Source organism: Phyllobates terribilis, unplaced genomic scaffold, assembly GCF_046119375.1.
Source record: "Phyllobates terribilis strain yellow unplaced genomic scaffold, ASM4611937v1 Scaffold_9__5_contigs__length_417890890, whole genome shotgun sequence".
Classification (NCBI taxonomy): Eukaryota; Metazoa; Chordata; class Amphibia; order Anura; family Dendrobatidae; genus Phyllobates; species Phyllobates terribilis.
In genome coordinates, this window is record NW_027362769.1 from 185,726,370 (window position 1) to 185,747,594 (window position 21,225).

General features: G+C 45.5%; 1 protein-coding gene across 2 annotated transcripts in view; it reads left to right on the forward strand.

Annotated features, from left to right (window-relative positions):
- GLI2 (GLI family zinc finger 2) overlaps positions 1-21,225 on the forward strand; it is a 294,201-nt gene that overhangs the window by 267,761 nt on the left and 5,215 nt on the right. For both annotated transcript variants that reach the window (XM_073647502.1, XM_073647503.1), the window contains 8 exons: positions 11,132-11,333; positions 11,586-11,793; positions 12,113-12,226; positions 12,473-12,604; positions 13,945-14,094; positions 14,409-14,573; positions 18,335-18,595; positions 20,388-20,718. In XM_073647502.1, coding sequence (XP_073503603.1) covers positions 11,132-11,333; positions 11,586-11,793; positions 12,113-12,226; positions 12,473-12,604; positions 13,945-14,094; positions 14,409-14,573; positions 18,335-18,595; positions 20,388-20,718 — 1,563 coding nt within the window. The remainder of the gene's footprint in view (positions 1-11,131; positions 11,334-11,585; positions 11,794-12,112; positions 12,227-12,472; positions 12,605-13,944; positions 14,095-14,408; positions 14,574-18,334; positions 18,596-20,387; positions 20,719-21,225) is intronic.

Below are 21,225 nucleotides of genomic sequence, written 5' to 3' on the forward strand. Positions count from 1 at the left end.
GCTGAGAGACAGACCCCAAAAGACTGCAGCAGAGAAAGGTGAGAGAGACAGACCCCAAAAGACTGCAGCAGAGAAAGGTGGAGAGACAGACCCCAAAAGACTGTAGCAGAGAAAGCTGGAGAGACAGACCCAAGAGACTGCAGCAGAGAAAGGTGGAGAGACAGACCCCAAAAGACTGCAGCAGCGAAATGTGGGAGAGACCGACCCCAAAAGACTGCAGCAGAGAAAGCTGGAGAGACAGACCCCAAGAGACTGCAGCAGAGAAAGCTGAGAGACAGACCCCAAAAGACTGCAGCAGAGAAAGGTGAGAGAGACAGACCCCAAGAGACTGCAGCAGAGAAAGGTGGGAGAGACCGACCCCAAAAGACTGCAGCAGAGAAAGGTGAGAGAAACCGACCCCAAAAGACTGCAGCCGCGAAATGTGGGAGAGACAGACCCCAAAAGACTCCAGCAGAGAAAGGTGGGAGAGACGGACCCCAAAAGACTGCATACACTTATATTGTTATCTGGAATCCATGTCCTTATTCGGTATAACTCGACTATACATGCAACACTCTTTTCCAAAAATAATTAGACTTTTTGAGAAACATGAGTATTAAACCACAAAAACCTTTATTCAAAAGATAATAAAGAAACAATTAAAACTTGTATATATTTACATGAAGTGCTTCCAAGAAGGCGAGACGAAGGACATGCATATTAAAATTAAATTGCACTATGCAATAACGGACGCCTTTATCTCTAATTGCAATTCCATTGATTAGAATATAACTCAAAAATAGTTTGTTGAAAATAGTGATGTATTTCATCATACATTTTTATCAAAAAAGTCTAATTATTTTTTGAAAAGAGTGTTGCCCAAATGACTGCAGCAGTAACTGCAGTGAGAGGTGGTCCTACAAAGTACTGACTCAGGGGGGCTGAATACTAATGCACGGCACAATGTTCAGATTTATATTTTTAAAACAATTAGTAAACCTCGTATCATTTCCTTTACACCTCACAAATACTTGTTACTTTGTGTTGGTATCACACAAAATCCCAATAAAATACATTCAAGTTTGTGGGTGTAACGTGAAAAATGTGGAAAATTTCACGGGGTATGAAGACTTTTTCAAGGCACTGTATATGGTTTAATATAGTAATAAAGCAACTTACAGCAACTTACAGTAGCTCTGAGTAATATGGTTACATCTACTGTCATATTGTGTAACACAGCAAGTAACAGTAAGGCTATGTGCCCACGATGCAGAAATGCTCCGGATTTTTCCTGAGCGTTTCTGCTTCTCCCTGGCAGAAAAAACGCATGCGGATTGTACATGCGGATTGTACATGTGGATTGTGCATGTGGATTGTACATACGGATTGTACATGTGGATTGTACATGCGGATTGTGCATGTGGATTGTACATGTGGATTGTACATGCGGATTGTGCATGTGGATTGTACATACGGATTGTACATGCGGATTGTGCATGCGGATTGTACATGCGGATTGTACATGCGGATTGTACACGCGGATTGTACACGCGGATTGTGCATGCGGATTGTGCATGCGGATTGTGCATGCGGATTGTGCATGCGGATTGTACATGCGGATTGTACACGCGGATTGTACACGTGTATTGTACACGCGGATTGTGCATGCGGATTGTGCATGTGGATTGTACATGTGGATTGTACATGCGGATTGTGCATGCGAATTGTACATGCGGATTGTACATGCGGATTGTGCATGCGGATTGTGCATGCGGATTGTACATGCGGATTGTACGTGCGGATTGTACGTGCGGATTGTACATGCGGATGCGGATTGTACATGCGGATTGTACGTGCGGATTGTACATGTGGATTGTACATGCGGATTGTACATGCGGATTGTACGTGCGGATTGTATGTGCGGATTGTACATGAGGATTGTACATGCGGATTGTGCATGCGGATTGTACATGCGGATTGTACATGCGGATTGTGCATGCGAATTGTACATGCGGATTGTACATGCGGATTGTGCATGCGAATTGTACATGCGGATTGTACATGGGGATTGTGCGTGCGGATTGTGCATGCGGATTGTGCATGCGGATTGTACGTGCGGATTGTACACGCGGATTGTACATGGGGATTGTGCGTGCGGATTGTGCATGCGGATTGTGCATGCGGATTGTGCATGCGGATTGTACGTGTGGATTGTATGTGCGGATTGTACATGAGGATTGTACATGCGGATTGTGCATGCGGATTGTACATGCGGATTGTACATGCGGATTGTGCATGCAAATTGTACATGCGGATTGTGCATGCGGATTGTGCATGCGGATTGTGCATGCGGATTGTACATGCGGATTGTGCATGCGGATTGTACATGAGGATTGTACATGCGGATTGTGCATGCGGATTGTACATGCGGATTGTGCATGCAGATTGTGCATGCGGATTGTGCATGCAGATTGTACATGCTGATTGTACATGAGGATTGTGCATGCGGATTGTACATGTGGATTGTGCATGCGGATTGTGCATGCGGATTGTGCATGCGGATTGTACATGCGTTTTTCCTGCCAGGGACATGCGGATGTGAAGCGTTCTTCACTTGCATTTCCGCATGCGGGTTGACAAGCGATTTTAGCATCACTTGGAAAGTGCTTGACAACTTGGTCACACTGTATAAATCCATGTAACCGGCAACCGGCATATATAGTGTGACCGGAAAAGAATGGTAAAAAATAAAAAATAAATATATACTTACCTTCTGATGGCCCCCGGTCTTCTCTCCGGTGCGTCCTGGCTCCCTGGTGGCTCGCGGTGGACTAAAAAGACCTGCCATGACGTCATTTAGTCATGTGACGGGTCACACGACCGCCGACGTCAGCGGTCTCGTGACCCGTCACATGACTAAATGATGTCATGGAAGGTCCTTTTACACCATCACGAGCCACCAGGGAGCCAGGACGCACCGGAGAGAAGACCGGGGGCCATCAGAAGGTAAGTACAATGTATATTTTTTATTTTAAATTCTATTTTTTTACAGATTCTATGGTACCCGGGTCTTGATGAGAGTCTCCTGTCCTCCACACCCGGGTACCATCCGCACATTGAAACTCATGTTATCCGCATGTACAGATGCAGTGATGCAGATTCCATGCGTTCCAATGCAAGTCAATGGCGGCGAAAATGCTGCAATTCCGCAAAATAATTGGTAGTGCTGCGGATTTTTAGGCAATGATAATATGCAGCGGAAATTTCTGCAGCATGTGCACAGCATGAGGATTATCATTGAGGAACATGGCAGGCCTTCTACCAAGCATTTTTTAAGTGTTTCTGCAGCGGAATTGCCTTAAAAAACGCATAGTGGGCACACAGCCTAACACAATAACATACAATCCTCCTACAGTAACGCAGGGTATAGCCTAGTATCACAGTTACATTCTGGGTGATAATATATACGGTATATCAGTAACATAGTATCTTACAGTGACTTTTAGTTATGTGATTACATATGGTGGCATACAGCAGTATCGAGTAACAAAGTATCACAAAGTGATGTACATACGTGTAACATGCAGCGGCATAGAGTAATATACGGTGACACACAGCGACTCTGTATGGTAATATATGGTATTAGATATAATTATTTTATATATAGCAACATACGACAGTGATATATTATATAGTAACATACACCAATATACTGTATTCTATAGTAACTCAGTAATATATGGTATTATATAGTAACGTACAGTATTGTATAGCAGCATACAGTAACATACGATATTGTGTAGTAACATTTGTTAATATATGTTAATGAGGTCTCAGTAAATCCTGGTAAACAATGAGTTTTCGGGGGTCCTCTGATCTGTGTTCTGTGGCAGCCATCAGCCGCGAGCCCCCCTTATCTGCCCCCATACAATATTTGGCATTGTGTCATTAATTGCATCCTGATGGGGGATTCTCCGCCAGCGCCATCAGACAGGGGCGGCAGTGTTTTAGTAAAGAGCGACCAGATTAGAGTCTAGGGTCGCCTCGTCATCAGCTGCTGCCTCTAATCAAGATCTGGATTCCATTTCCCTCAAAACAGGCAAAACGCTCCATTAATTATTTGCAGATTTTCTGCGCTGGCCGGGGCGGTGGGAGGTGGAGGTACCTGCGCATTAAGGACTTCATTTATAAATCTGTCCCCCCGTACATGATGTGTGCACTGCTGACAGATCATGTCTTACAGTATGAGGCGAGAAGTGACCCTCCAGCCCCCACAATCCACACAAGAGGGGGACACCAGTCTACACAGCTTTCTAATGTACTTGGTGTGTTCATTCTTCACCGTTCTCAGACTCTGCTTGATGTCAGTGAACAGCTGAGAGTTTGTTACAATGGTTTCCAGTGTAAACCCATCAACAGCACAAATCTCTCCTGTCCTGATAGTTGGTTTCATTGTATCAGTGCCTACAGAACTGCCTAGATGCCACTGTAACAAGTGCTTCAGCTGCGAGTAAGATAATCAATCACACCAAACAGAAATACACTAGTATTTATTAATATATATAATACAGTACAGACCAAAAGTTTGGACACACCTTCTCATTTAAAGATTTTTCTGTATTTTCTTGATTATGAAGATTGTACATTCACACTGAAGGCATCAAAACTATGAATTACCACATGTGGAATTATATACTTAACAAAAAAGTGTGAAACAACTGAAAATATGTCTTATATTCTAGGTTCTTCACAGTAGCCACCTTTTCCTTTGATGACTGCTTTGCACGCTCTTGGCATTCTCTTGATGAGCTTCAAGAGGTAGTCACCGGAAATGGTCTTCCAACAATCTTGAAGGAGTTCCCAGAGATGCTTAGCACTTGTGGGCCCTTTTGCCTTCACTCTGCGGTCCAGCTCACCCCAAACCATCTCGATTGGGTTCAGGTCTGGTGACTGTGGAGGCCAGGTCATCTGGCGTAGCCCCCCCATCACTCTCCTTCTTGGTCAAATAGCCCTTACACAGCCTGGAGGTGTTTGGGGTCATTGTCCTGTTGAAAAATAAATGATGGTCCAACTAAACACAAACCGGATATAATAGCATGCCGCTGCAAGATGCTGTGGTAGCCATGCTGGTTCAGTATGCCTTCAATTTTGAATAAATCCCCAACAGTGTCACCAGCAAAGCCCCCCACACCATCACACCTCCTCCTCCATGCTTCACGGTGGGAACCAGGCATGTAGAGTCCATCCGTTCACCTTTTCTGCGTCACACAATGACACGGTGGTTGGAACCAAAGATCTCAAATTTGGACTCATCAGAACAAAGCACAGATTTCCTCTGGTCTAATGTCCATTCCTTGTGTTCTTTAGCCCAAACAAGTCTCTTCTGCTTGTTGCCTGTCCTTAGCAGTGGTTTCCTAGCAGCTATTTTACCATGAAGGCCTGCTGCACAAAGTCTCCTCTTAACAGTTGTTGTAGAGATGTGTCTGCTGCTAGAACTCTGTGTGGCATTGACCTGGTCTCTAATCTGAGCTGCTGTTAACCTGAGATTTCTGAGGCTGGTGACTCGGATAAACTTATCCTCAGAAGCAGAGGTGACTCTTGGTCTTCCTTTCCTGGGTTGGTCCTCATGTGAGTCAGTTTCTTTGTAGCGCTTGATGGTTTTTGCAACTGCACTTGGGGACACTTTCAAAGTTTTCCCAATTTTTCAGACTGACTGACCTTCATTTCTTAAAGTAATGATGGCCACTCGTTTTTCTTTACTTAGCTGCTTTTTTCTTGCCATAATACAAATTCTAACAGTCTATTCAGTAGGACTATCAGCTGTGTATCCACCTGACTTCTGCACAACACAACTGATGGTCCCAACCCCATTTATAAGGCAAGAAATCCCACTTATTAAACCTGACAGGGCACACCTGTGAAGTGAAGACCATTTCCGGTGACTACCTCTTGAAGCTCATGAAGAGAATGCCAAGAGTGTGCAAAGCAGTCATCAAAGCAAAAGGTGGCTACTGTGAAGAACCTAGAATATAAGACATATTTTCAGTTGTTTCACACTTTTTTGTTAAGTATATAATTCCACATGTGTTAATTCATAGTTTTGATGCCTTCAGTGCGAATCTGCAATTTTCATAGTCCTGAAAATTCAGAAAAATCTTTAAATGAGAAGGTGTGTCCAAACTTTAGGTCTGTACTGTGTATATATATATATTTAATATATTTACGTAGTAGTGATCACGTCTGCTGTAGCGGTGTTTTTAGAGTGGATTTACCGTATCACTTATAGCTTTTGTTCAATAAAATTGTTTTGTACTTTCCAGGAGTGCACATTGCCGGGTGTTTCTGTTTTCCAGGTTGATACATAATGGGGCACCGTCCAGTGATATAATGGCTGTGCATCCATTTACTTTGTATTACTATAAGACAGGACTGCTCCTCATCATCAACATGTCGACAAAAAAATGTCCATTTACTCAGAGCAAGCAGAGATCTTGAAAGGGTATGTGCATACGGTCAGGAGCCGCCTGCGGCCCGGACACTGCGGAGTAGCCGCGCGGCTTCCACTCATTATGCAAATGAGAAGCGCCATTTTTTTTTTTCACATGCAGACTTTCCTCATTAATGTTAGTCTATGGGGAAAGTCCACATGTGGATCCACAAGAGAAATTGACAAGTCATGAGAAACTGAAGTGAAAAGGGCGACCTGGTCCTGCTGACAGCTGAGGGGCTTGTTGCAATTTATCCGTTTAGGTCAATCTGGAGTCCAGGCAGGGAGAAAGGTTTGTGCTGCTGGTGCAATCATTTCAAGAATTCACTGTCAGTATCCAAAAGTGTCTTCCCTTGGGGTGGAGTTGCCCTTTAACCTCTCGGTTCAGTCCTCTTTGGACAGGTCTAGTTGCAGTCGTCTTCAGGACCGGTACTCATCATCTTGTCTCTGGGGGTCCTCAGTTGATCTCGTGAACATCCTGCACACGGTGCGGCCTCGCACGACCCCGCTCTCTGGATGCTGCGCACATTTGTCACGTGCGTGGAGCGACTTCTTGCCAGCGTTGAGCGGCCGCAGTTTACTTTAATTGTCATCTTAGTCATTACTTACAAAAACATCACAACCGGATTAGGACTAAAACCCAGATCTGGGCGCAGGCGGAAAATGTGAGTCCAGGAGAGAACTTTGTGTAAAATTATCCTTTAATTAACCCCTTTTCTGCTGATGCAAAAGAAATAATATTAAAGGGCCAGGCACAGTCCAGATCTTATAAAAGTGCAGTTATATTAGTCACAACAACTTCTCAGAGAAGGCTACAGTGTAATGGCTGATAACAGAGAATGCAGCTTTACAGTCTCTACACTATAAAATGCTAGTACTTGCAGTGTTCTCATTGTTTTGTATTTGCTTTCATTGTACCCAATCATTTTATAAAGAAAAGTTCTGTAACTTTCTCCTCTGCATCGTCATTTCATTTTTCACAGTTTTCAAGATCTCTGCTACTTAATTCTTGTTTACCCCAAGTTTAACCTGACCTGCCCCAACCCTTCTCACAGCTTACAGTTGTTACAATGTATTAGCTTAGACAATCCTCTGTCAGCTAAATACAACAGCTGCACAAGTCTTTCTCTGATAGTTTGCTACAATGTATCAGTGCAGGTCAAAATTATGAGGAACCTAAACACAAAGAAAGTTAGAAAGTTTCAGAATTATTCTTTATACAATAAACCCAGAAATCCCCTTCAGTTCAGCCGTCTACCTGTCAGCGCTCGGCGGGCAGCCGCAGGCACAGCTCATGACCTTAATCCAGGGGTGACGGTTCCCAGATCGCAGGGTGTTTGGCTGCGGCTCCGTATTTAGATCTGGGTATTTCACATGCTCTCAGACTCGCTGGATTTGTACAATCTATAAACCATTCTGACAAGTATAAGTATTTAAAATCATTTTAGGATCGGCGTCCAGGAATCATCTGTGGGGTTTGGAGCAAACACTGAGAGCTGTCAGTTCCTCTCCAGTAAGTGTGAGGGTCTGGGATATGGGGTTCATTATGGCAGAAGCGGAGAGCGGAGAAAGGAGCCATTATCCAGAGCGATCTCAGGAGGAAACCTACAACATAAATGTCTGATCGCCGCCTCATTACTGTCAGCTCAGGGCGTAGGCAGAAAACGGGAGGGAAAGTCATCAATGCAAAATGGACTCAGCTTTGGCTTCTGAAAACTGTTTCTACATCTCAGATGAAAAAGCTTTTCACCGAAGCAGCAGAAAACGTGTATTTTCCAGTACAGGATTAGGCATATGGGAGCTTCTGTAGTGTCATGTTGTCCCCCCCTAGTGGTGGCTACAGACAGGATCTTATCATGTATCTCTGTACACAGGGAGCTCCCCCTAGTGGTGGCTGCAGACAGGATCTTATCATGTATCTCTGTATACAGGGAGCTCCCCCTTGTGGTGGCTGCAGACAGAATCTTATCATGTATCTCTGTATACAGGGAGCTCCCCCTAGTGGTGACTGCAGACAGGATCTTATGTATCTCTACATACAGGGAGCTCCCCCTAGTGGTGACTACAGACAGAATCTTATCATGTATATCTACATACAGGGAGCTCCCCCTAGTGGTGGCTGCAGACAGGATCTTATCATGTATCTCTGTATACAGGGAGCTCCCCCTAGTGGTGGCTGCAGACAGGATCTTATCATGTATCTCTGTATACAGGGAGCTCCCCCTAGTGGTGGCAGCAGACAGGATCTTATCATGTATCTCTGTATACAGGGAGCTCCCCCTAGTGGTGGCAGCAGACAGTATCTTATCATGTATCTCTGTATACATGGAGCTCCCCCTAGTGGTGGCAGCAGACAGGATCTTATCATGTATCTCTGTATACAGGGAGCTCCCCCTAGTGGTGGCAGCAGACAGTATCTTATCATGTATCTCTGTATACATGGAGCTCCCCCTAGTGGTGGCAGCAGACAGGATCTTATCATGTATCTCTGTATACAGGGAGCTCCCCCTAGTGGTGGCAGCAGACAGAATCTTATCATGTATCTCTGTATACAGGGAGCTCCCCCTAGTGGTGGCAGCAGACAGAATCTTATCATGTATCTCTGTATACAGGGAGTTCCCCCTAGTGGTGGCTGCAGACAGGATCTTATCATGTATCTCTGTATACAGGGAGCTCCCCCTAGTGGTGGTTGCTGGTTAGCAGAGTAGTATCATGTATCTCTGTCTATCCAGGGGATTTTGAGCTCTGTATAAAAAAAACAATGTTCTATTATAAAACCATAATATCTAATAAATCAGCAGAGAATTGTAGACCTCTAAGAAGAGAAATTTACACTGAAGCTGTGGCTGTACTTATCCTTAGCCCTGATGTATTACCTTTGGCTTTCAGTTGGTTGCACAGTGGGAAATTTGACATTGAATTTAAAGGGAGAACAGATCAATAGTCTGATCAGTGCCGCTGACTATTCCCAGGGTGGTCTCTGGTCGGTAAAGATGTATCATGTAAAGCTCCGGATTGTTGTGAGCTGCACTTCATTGCCTTGGACGGGAGCCTGCGCGCTCCGGGGCCACACAGTGTGGGATTGATAAAGTCCAGGCAGCTGCAGGCTCCGTTCTGTGACTGCCCTTGTCTTCACATTGCTCGCACCGTGCCAGATGCCGGTCATTTGCTCGGCTGCTGGACACTGGCCATGAGACGACTCCTATTTAATGTTATTCCAAGTGCTGGGACGGCACATCCTGACTGTTCCGATATCTACTGATGTCATTCATGTATGAGCCGGAGATCTGTCTGTATTAGACCTGGGACATTATGCTCCATCCTAGGGTCGGCTATAGGAAGACATTGAAAAGTGGGAACATACAAGCATGGGGGATACGCATCATGGGGGGATAAGGCGCTGCCCAAACACAGAATGGAGGCAACCAAGGTACTTTGTATAAATGTATCCAGAAGGGATGTGAGCAGAGGTCATATACTTGCAGGATATGGGGCGATATCTTGGCTCCAGTACGGGTCCATGCATGGTCTACGATTAGGGGACACAGTAACAATGCGGACGTTCACACCTCGGGCAGCGGACACCAGCGTTACGCTCCTCGGGCAGCGGACACCAGCGTTACGCTCCTCGGGCAGCGGACACCAGCGTTACCCTCCTCGGGCAGCGGACACCAGCGTTACGCTCCTCGGGCAGCGGACACCAGCGTTACGCTCCTCGGGCAGCGGACACCAGCGTTACCCTCCTCGGGCAGCGGACACCAGCGTTACGCTCCTCGGGCAGCGGACACCAGCGTTACGCTCCTCGGGCAGCGTACACCAGCGTTACTCTCCTCGGGCAGCGGACACCAGCATTACGCTCTTCGGGCAACGGACACCAGCGTTACGCTCCTCGGGCAGCGGACACCAGCGTTACGCTCCTCGGGCAGCGGACACCAGCGTTACTCTCCTCGGGCAGCAGACACCAGCGTTACTCACAGGATGCAGGGGAAGCGCTAACATGAGTGTATTAATGGGGCCTCGAGGTGAGCGGCGAGCACCAACATAAATCAATGCAAACGAGGACAGAAAAATGAGCACAAAGTTTTTCTTTGTGTTTCATAATTTATCAAGGGAAGTGGCGCATTAATAAACAGGTCTCCCCAGAGGTGGGCAGGTAACAGAGATAGATATGGCTGCCAGCACTGTCCTGCTTCCGCCAGCTAATAGAGCGAAGACTTGGGAGGAAAGCAAGGAAAACACATTGTAATCCGAGCGTCATTATTCATCCCTCATTGGATAATTATGTCGGTGCCAGCAGATTCTCTGTTCATTACACAATCAGAGCAGCGGAGTCGTTACTCAGGCGCCGTAACGCCAGAAAGCACCGAAGTGGCGTCGCCCCAGGACAAGAGGAGCAAACCAGCCACTGACCTGCCCTACCATAGGTGGGGGGTCTCCAGAGCAGATAGACAGCCTATTAGGGGCTCCAGGTCCTTCATTTAAAAGGGTACTCCATCTCTTAGAGCTGACACCACTGACCACTAGAATAAAGAGAATAAAGTGACACCTCCTGTGTGACTGCTGTTACTACTTATCCCCGATGGACAGGATGCCATGATTCTGAATATATACTGTATTTTATGACATTTCTGCACTGATTTGTACGTCATTTTTTATTCTTCCCAGTATCCCGGTTCTCAAGTCCCCGGGTCACCCCGAGGTTAAGCCGGAAGCGGGCCCTGTCTATCTCGCCCTTGTCTGATGCCAGCATTGACCTGCAGACCATGATCCGCACCTCCCCCAACTCCTTGGTGGCTTATATCAATAATTCCAGGAGCAGCTCCGCGGCCAGCGGCTCCTACGGGCACTTATCAGCCGGAGCCATCAGGTAGGTGTCTGTGCACAAGTGACATACAGCGCAGCCTTCAAGCGACTGATGCGTTTCAGAATACAAGTCCACAGTGGTCATTAAGAATTGTTTTCCAAAACGCGTCGGATACTTTAAGACTGCACTGTGTGTATTTGTGCACATGGTTTTGCAATAAAGAGCAGAAGGGACTTTCTTCCGGATTCTTTATGATCCGCTACATTCTTCTGTGAAACATAATAACAATATTACGGTTTCCTCCATTTTTTCCAGCCCGGCCTTCAGTTTTCCGCATCCGATCAACCCAGTGGCATATCAGCAGCTTCTGAACCAGCAGCGCAGTCTGAACTCCACATTTGGGCACAGTCCTCTCATCCATCCATCTCCCACCTTTGCATCACGCCAGCAGGGGTGTGTGCCCACCGCCAGCGCCGCTCCAGTGCCAACCAACAGCAGCCACACAGCATGCAGCCCCGGCCAGGTGAGCAGCTAGCCACCGCAGGGCAACCACCGCAGAGCAGCCACCGCAGAGCAGCCACCGCAGAGCAGTCTCTTGTGGGTATCCATTTACACACCATGAAGGCTATGTGCAGGATCCTTGCTTGCTGTCATTGAACATCTTCGGAGGCTGACAGCCAGGCCATTCCTTAGTCCTCACACAGCTGAAGGTTTATTATAATTGTATCCACTATCGACAATCCTCTATGAAAGAATAGCCCTAAAATTATTTTTTTGTATAAAGCAAATCTTTCCATTCTGACGATTCTTTTTTCTGTTTTCGTCGCATTCATCGGCTGCAGAACAAGCAGAGCAGCGAGTCGGCGGTGAGCAGCACGGTCAATCAGGTGATCGGTAAGAGAAGCAAAGTGAAGATCGAGGAGGAGGCGGCGAGCAGGGACTCCCCCAGCCCCCCGGTAACGTGACCCTCGTCATACATGGCTTACTTATTGTAAAACTGATACATTGTTCCAAAGAAGTATGTGAACCCCCTGCCTGATAATAACTCAGTGCTGCAGTGTAGCGGAGGTGACACCGGCAGTGGCTCTTTCTTCTGTAACGTTCTTTTCCTTCTTTTATTGTTACATTGTTTATACAGTTGTTTATTTCATGTGATTTTCCACTTCTATCACTAATTTAAAGCTTTTTTATCCTCCTTTCAGGAACATGCGACGGAGCTGAAAGACGACTTTGACAGAGAGGATTGTAAGCAAGAACCAGAGGTCGTTTATGAAACCAACTGTCACTGGGAAAGCTGCACCAAGGAGTTCGACACCCAAGATCAACTGGTTCATGTAAGTGGTCCCGAGACCCCGGATTGTGAACATACAGTGTATATCCAGGTGGATGCAGCAGACCTTTATACACAGCTCGTGCTTCGAATCATGGGGGAACCTGCTCAATATCCACTCACGAGGAACATGCTCATTATCATTAGCACGAGGGCAGACCTTATCCCAAAGGAACCTGCTCATTGTCGCACAGCATAACCCACCTATAGGGAACCAGCTCAATATTACCTTCCAGATCCCACCCCTAAGGAACTGCTTATTATTATTACCACAGTAGGTCCCATCCCTGAAGAACTTGCTTATTATCACACAACAGATCCCGTTCCTAAAGAATATGTTCATTATCATACAGCAGATGCTTCTCATGGAGAAACCTGCTTATTATCACTACCGCATGGCAGATTCCATCCCTGAAGAATCATTGTTAATAATTACCTAATAGCGGATCGCATTCCTGAGTAACCTGCCCATTATCATTACTACAATGGAAATCTCACTCCTGCAAAACCTGCTCATTATCATTACTACTGTTCATATCCCAACACTGAGTAACCTGCTCATTATCATTACTACAAGGAAAGTCCTGCTCCTGAGAAACTTGCTCATTATCATTACCACTAGGCAAATCCCACTCCTGAGAAACCTGCTCATTATCACCAAGCTGATCCCACCTTTCTGGAACCTGATGGTAATCATTGCCACAAAGCAGCACCTCCCCCTGAGGAACTTACTTATTATCACACTGCAGGTCCCATCCTTAAAACATCTGCGCCTTATCACACAGAAGAACCCACACTTTGTACTTGCTTATTATCAAACAACAGGTCCTATGCATGAAGAGTTTGCTCATTATCATACAGCAGATCCAACCCTTGGGAAACCTACTTACTACGTCACAGCATATGCCACCCCTGAGGAATCTGCTCCATATCACAAATCAACCCCTTAGGAACTTGCTCATTATCATACAGAATATCTTATACATGACGAACATGCTCATCTCATCGGACAGAGTTTATTGCTGTTGCCTTAATGTTTAGTGTTAGAAAGTTTCTATTGCTCTGCGGGAGCCCTACATGAAAACTTACCAGCAAAACATAAATGTCAATATATATCCGTATATATGCGTCTATAGATCTACGCACAGGTAGTGCGGCTACATATATTCTGAATTAGTGGGGCAGATGGGCAGATACACAATTTACTCAGTTTGCAGTTTTCTCTTTAGTGTGGGTGCTGGATGGTATAAGTGGGTGATATTTCTTGTCGTTGCTGTATTTGATGTATGATGCGCCCCGGCCGCAGCGCGCTGATAATCATCTTTCACCGTCTTCTCTCTGCAGCACATCAATAATGAACACATTCACGGAGAGAGGAAGGAGTTTGTGTGTCGCTGGCAGGATTGCACGCGGGAGCAGAAGCCGTTTAAGGCGCAGTACATGCTGGTGGTTCATATGAGGAGACATACAGGAGAAAAACCTCATAAATGCACGGTAAGCTGCCGCAAAAGTGCCGATATCAGCAGCTGCAACCGTCCGCCCCATAAAGAGTCGCTGACACTGCCCCCCAGGGGACGTCACTAACCACTATGCTTACTGCACCTCCGAGGAAGTCCTGGGGGGACGCCTGGTAAAAGTGCTGCTCTTAGCGACTGCTTGTAACATGGTAACAATGAAATGTATCCCATGGATGAGAATCGTGGGGATGATTTGATGCCAGTCAGGGTCCCTGGAGAGTCGGGGGGGGTCCTTTATTTTCGGGGAGGTTGCATACATTTTATAACGTTCTTCCCCCCTTGTATCCACAGTTTGAAGGTTGCTTTAAAGCATATTCCAGGCTAGAAAATCTGAAGACTCATCTGCGCTCCCACACCGGAGAGAAGCCGTACGTGTGCGAGCACGAGGGCTGCAACAAGGCGTTTTCCAACGCGTCCGACCGTGCGAAGCATCAGAACCGGACTCATTCCAACGAGGTGAAGTCTGTTCTGCTGACACGGGGGATTTTACACCTTACGGCAACTCGTAAAGAAAAAACACAGAGCTTGTTATACAATTTATTTTGCCGGAACGCCAAACCGCATCAGCGCAACCCCCGACTGTTCCTATGTGTCTTAAAGTGGAAGCAGATGGTGGTTTGGCGCATTGATTCCAAATAGGTGTGGACTATAAAACCAGTCTGGTCTGAGCAGAGGAAATGGGAAGCACCTGTGCTGCAGAGCTGGAATCTGTCGTGTTTTTTATTTTCACCACGTGCGGCGTGCAGACGCCTCCGGCCGCCCCTGGGCCGACGCTCACCACACATTGCATGACGTTTTATTGCTTCAATAAGACACATCCAGTCCGGCGGGGGTTAGTTATTAGGGGAACGATGGAAACCAGAGCACAGCAGAGTGGTACTCAGTGCAGCAGAGGTGAAGAGGGTGCAGTCAAATCCAGTTATCGTCCTCTGCCCTGAGGACGACACACGACTGATCAGGACGGAGCCGCCATATTACACATCGATTCATTGCACGCACGGTTACATTGTGACATCAGATAAATGATCCTTCCATCCAAACCTGTATAGAAACCCTAAGTATTGCGGAACTAGAAGCTCTGCAGCGGCAGAATATATCGTTAGTATGTTACTAATATACTTTGTGTAAAAACCTCTTTGCCATTTTCAAGACCTCTGTTTGCTGTCAGTGAATGAAAGCCGTACTTATATCCAGAAGCTGAGAACACTGTAACAGGGCAATGTATCAATCTGATCCCAATGATACATTGTAATAAACTGCATTATGGGGAAAGTAGAAGTTTAAAGGGAATCTATCAGCAGGATTTTACCCCCCACCCCAAAATTATTTATATGTGCATGTAGCTCTGTCAAAGACAAATCCAGCAAGACATTTACATGATCAGACTGTTAATCCTTTTCTGTTCATGAGAAATCAACATTTAAATTAATATGCAAATTAGACTGAAGAGCTATGGTAGATCTGAAGCCTCTGACGCTCAAGCTCTATTCCTCGCTGAGCGCCGCTTCCTCCTGCTTGACTGACAGCCTGTGTGACTTCAGGAAAAGGAGCCATCAGTCAGGAGCAGAAGGCGCTGGATGGTGATTAGAGCTGGAGTGATAGAGGCTTCAGATCTACCATAGCTCTTCAGCCTCATTTGCATATTAATTCCAACACTGATTTCTCAATAACGGAGGAGCTGACCGGACATGTAAAGGGATTGCTGTACTTTATCTTTGAAAGAGACATGTGCATATATACAGTTGAAGCCAGAAGTTTCCATCCACTATATATAAAGACACATCTGCAGGTTTTTCTCAATATCTGACATGAAATCAGAATAAACCTTTCCCGTTTTAGGACAATTAGGATTTTACCATAATGTTTAATATTTGCCAAATGCCAGAATAATGAGAGAGAGAGAAGGTTTTAAGGTGTTTTTATTACTTACTGCAAAGTCAAAAGTTTCCATCCATTTCATTAGTATTTGGTCCCATTGCCCTTATACTGAATGACTTGGGTCACACGTTTGGGATTTCCTTCCACAGCTTCTCACAATAGTTGGTGGAATTTGGGCCGATTCCTCCTGACAGAACTGGAGTAACTGATCCAGGTTTGCAGGTCGCTTTGCTCGGCGCTCGCAGCCTTTTTAGCTTTGCCCATAAATTTTCAATAGGATTGAGATCAGGGCTTTGTGATGGCCGCTCCAAAACATTGACTTTGTTATCCTTAAGCCACTTTGTCACCATTTTGGCAGTATGCTTCGGGTCATTGTCCATTTGGAAGACCCATTTCCACCCATACTTTACCTTCCTGGCTGATGTCTTGAGATGTTGCTTCAGTATTGCCACATAATCTTCTTTTCTCATGATGGCATCTATTTTGTGAAGTGCACCAGTCCCTCCTGCAGCAAAATAACCCCACAACATGATGCTGCCACCGCCGTGTTTTACAGTTGGGATGGTGTTCTTAGGTTTCCAAGCTTCTCCCTTTTTCCTCCAAAAGTAACGATGTCCATTATGGCCCAAAAAGTTACATTTTAGTTTCATCAGAGCACAGAACGTGTCTCCAAAAATTAAGGTCTTTGTTCCTGTGTGCATTTGCTAATCTGGCTTTTTTATGTTTCTTTTGGAGTAATGGCTTCCTGGCAGAGCGGCCTTTCAGCCGATGTTGATACAGTACTCGTTTCACTGTGGATATTGACACAATCTTACCAGCTTCCGCCATCATCTTCACAAGGTCTTTTGCTTTTGTCCTTGGGTTGATATGCACATGTCGGACCAAAGCACATTCATCTCTGGGACACAGAACCCGTCTCCTTCCTGAGCGGTATGATGGCTGGACATTCCCATCTTGTTTGTATTTGCGTATAATTGTTTGTACAGATGAACGAGGCAACTTCAGGGATCTTGAAATTGTACCCAAGGATGAGCCAGACTTGTGCAAGTCCACAATTCTCTTCCTGATGTCTTGGCTGATTTCTTTAGACTTTCCTGTGATGCTACACAAACAAGCAGTGTGTTTCAGGTGTGCATTAAAATACATCCACAGGTGTGTCTCTAATTAACTCAGATGTTGTCAAAAAAACCTATCAGAAGCTTCAAAACACATGACGTCATCATATGGGCCGTCCAGAATTGTTTAAAGGCATAGTAATCTTAGTATATGGAAACTTTTGACTTTGCAGTAAGTAATAAAAATGCCTTAAAACCTTCTCTCTCTCATTATTCTGGCATTTGGCAAATATTAAACATTATGGTAAAATCCTAATTGTCCTAAAACGGGAAAGGTTTATTCTGATTTCATGTCAGATATTGAGAAAAACCTGCAGATGTGTCTTTATATATAGTGGATGGAAACTGCTGGGTTCAACTGTAAATAGTTTGGGGGAGTGAAACCTGCTGAAAGTTTCACAGAAAGTGTCACCAGAGAATGATATTGTTTAAACCAGGTTTTTGAGTTACATTCTTAAATTTGCCAATGTTTTTTATTTCCATATCTCAATCTCTATTCTTCCACTGGCCACATGGGCTACTTTAGACGTTCTAGTTCCTGTCCTTTCAGGACGAGTTTTCGGCAGAGTCCACCATTCACAGCAGGCGATGTCCCCGCTCACCTCCCATAGTGATCCCTTTGCACACGCTCATTAAATGCTTCAGTAAGAGAAAGGCTCTGAATCCGTCTATTGCTGCCAATATGATTTTCCTGAAACAATAGGAAATTAGAATTATAAAATTCCCAGTTGTTCAATGTGAAAATTGCAGGAATTCTCCTTTTTATTTTTAAGAAAGATTGTGATATGGAAAAAATAACCCTGCCAAAAAGAATTAATAAAAAAAACTTTGCAAAATTCTGACTTAAGCAATAGGTCATTGTCTAGTGCCTCATTCCCCTAAACACAAATGTTCACTGACTGCAAGCAAAGATTTTAAATATGGCTAGAAACATATGGTGGGAAGTTTCAGGTTCCATTCTGCAACGATCTCCGTGGATGACGTCTTTAGTATTCAGACAGCAGCTCGGTGACGTGGACAATGGAAGCGGAGATTCTTGGTTGTGGGATTCATTATTCATTTCAATTTGTAAAATCCAAACTGTCCTTGTCATAAATACAAGTGACCAATGTGACATCCTGCCCCCTCCAGCATGGCGTCCTGCAGATGGAGAATAGACCCATATAGAAAGGGTTAATGCTGGATTTGCTCAGTGCATGAGATGGAGTTCTTTGACTTTTCCAGAAACCTTACATCTGCAAAATCCCTGGATGTACGAAGAGATACACGGACCCCAGCTCTCTCAGGAAACACGTGAAGACGGTGCACGGTCCCGAGGCGCACGTCACCAAGAAACAGCGCAATGACGGCAGACCCGGGCCCCGGGAGAATGGCGACAGCGAGGCCGGTACCAGACTGTCTGCAGAACACGCAGAGTCTAATGGCGGCTTCAGAGGCAGAGAAGACGCCTTCCAGTCCAGGACTATCAAGACGGAGGACAGTATGGTGAGTAATGACACGGTGCGGGGCCCCTGGGGGCCTCTTTATCTCTGATATCATGCAGCGGGACATGATTGGATGCAGCGGTGACGGCGTATCCGCAGCTTGGTGAATGCGGATCTGTGACCTGTAGCACTGCTCATTGCTGCATTACCAGCGGTCTTCCGGGGAGATCTGGTATTCATGTTCAGACGCCGCTAACTTTAGCTCCTGAGACGCGGATGAGGCCGGTACGTTATATCCACATCATCCCGGAGGAAGCGCGAAGCTGCGGAAAGTTCTAGGTGTGGATACATTCATGTCTGGACGGAATCTCTGTAATATTTCATCCTCGTCCTCTGGAGGCCTCCGTCCTGGGTACAAGGCATGACCGCGGCCCCACGGGGTGGATATTATGGTGCTGGAGTCGTGTGGGGGGGGGGTCACTTATTTTTACAGTAAACTTGGGACTTGGTTGATTTTGGCACCGACCTTTCCATAAATCCATCATAAATATCTTCCTAATGATGTTCCTATTATGTGGATTACTACGACTCCCAGTCTCTTACTAACTACTACTCCTGTTCTTTCTATTCCCTTTCTAACACTTTCCTAAGGACAGACCTTATCAAGGTGAGAGACGTCAGTGCCAGGACCCCAATGGGGTCCAATATTCCATTACAATATAAGCAGAGTATATAGTATTATAGTATAAGCAGAGACATTGATTTTTCCTAGTTAGGATATTAAAGGGCCGGTGTCCGGACTTACGACATCAAGGCTTCATCATATCATGATAAGTTCTGCCACTTTCCTATGAACTTTGGACCCAATTCATATTTTGCATTTTTTTTTTGGGGGGGGGGGGGCTTTAAGTCACTTTTCTTTTTTTTTCTGGTATTCGTTGCCATTTTTTTGCACCAAATTCTTTAAAGTGACGCAGGCGGGTTCATTAATTATGTGCTAAATAAAAATCCTCTATATTTTTGTCTTTTTTCCTTTTATGGGGCTTTTTTAGAGCAAAAAGTCACACAACTCTTAACATTTGTGCAAAAATTTTGAGCGTAAAAAATAATTGAAAAGAAAACCAACTCCGAGTGGGGACCGTGCGGCTTTTTAAAACATCACAAAAAATGAATTTGTCGCAAACATTTGAATTATAAAATTCACGGCCCCGAACGGCGAAGAAAACAGACAAAGAAGCTTTATATGGAGCTCAAAATAGGCGCAAATTTAAAAAAATGATGCGAGAGAAAAGATAACCAAAACATAGACACAAATGCAACAATGAATCGGGCCCTTCGTGTTTCAATTATTTTTCCCTTTTTTCAAAATCTCTGCTTACTGTAAGTGAATGGAAATTCTCATTGAAAGTCTGACCTGCTCACACAGGTGATGGATTTGTTACAATGTATCAGAGCAGACAAGAACTCTGCTGTGGAAAAGAGACACAACACAGATACATTGTAGCAAAACCTCATCTGTTTGAGAAGACAGCATATAATGGTATTTTAGCGTCTCACCAATAAATTAACTCGCTGGCTGCAAGCAGAGATCTTGAAAACAGAGAATAGAAGCAGAGTGCATCAGACTGGTGGGGCACGGTGATGAAGCCTCGTAGATATGACTGGTGGTCTCCTCTGACCCTCCAGGTTCTGGATTTAGTGATAAATAGGAGTTAGAGTCCATCTGAGTGATGTCTGCTGGTGCATGCCGCCTACAACCCCCATCATCCAGCTCTGGTGACCTCCATGCATGTTGCACCTGTCGCCGCTGCTCTCCTCCGCCTCCGGCACTGACCCCATGTTCTGTCCCTCAGATACAGCCCAGCCCTGGCGGCCAGTCGTCCTGCAGCAGTGAGCCATCTCCACTTGGCAACGCCAACAACACTGACAGCGGAGTAGAGTTTCATGGTGACGGAGGCCTGGGGGACATCTTCGGTTTGGAGGACACCAGCCCTGTGGTGGACTCCACCGTCTCATCGGGTAGCGCCATGTTGGGCTTACAGCTCAGGAAACAAGGTGGCACCGCGGTGCAGCGACTGGAGCAGCTGAAGAAGGAGAAGCTGAAGACAATGAAGGAATCGTGCTCATTCATGAATCCAGCTCCACCTGCCAGGAACACCAAATTCCCAGCCATCTCTGGAAATGGTACGTGATGAGCTCCGGGGAGGAGAAGCCCCTGTTATATATAATCTGCGGCTCCTGTGGGGGCAAAAGAGCCAACACCTGCCGTACCCTTGTCACAGGCAGTAGTAAGGCCCGTTCAGACAGGACGATAATCAGGAGCGAGTGTTCCTAGCGCTTGTTTCCTGAATATCCGCCAGTGTGAACAAGCTGCCAATCACCCGAGGAACAAGAAAAACACTTTTTCGTCGGGTGAAATAATTTTTAAGTTTGCTCAAAAAATTGGTTTCTGCAGACATGCCTCTGTGTAACCCGACTGTGCAGCCGATAACTCGATGTTCTCTGCACACAGAACGGTCATATTAGTACCTATATTGGGACCCCAGCATCAATAATCCAGTGCATGTACATTGTGTTCCAAATTATTATGCAAATAATATTTTCTCAGATTTTCCCAAATTACCTATATGAATTGCAGTCATTGTAATTTTCCAGTCAAATAACTATTAGAGGACAATTGAAAGGTTTTTG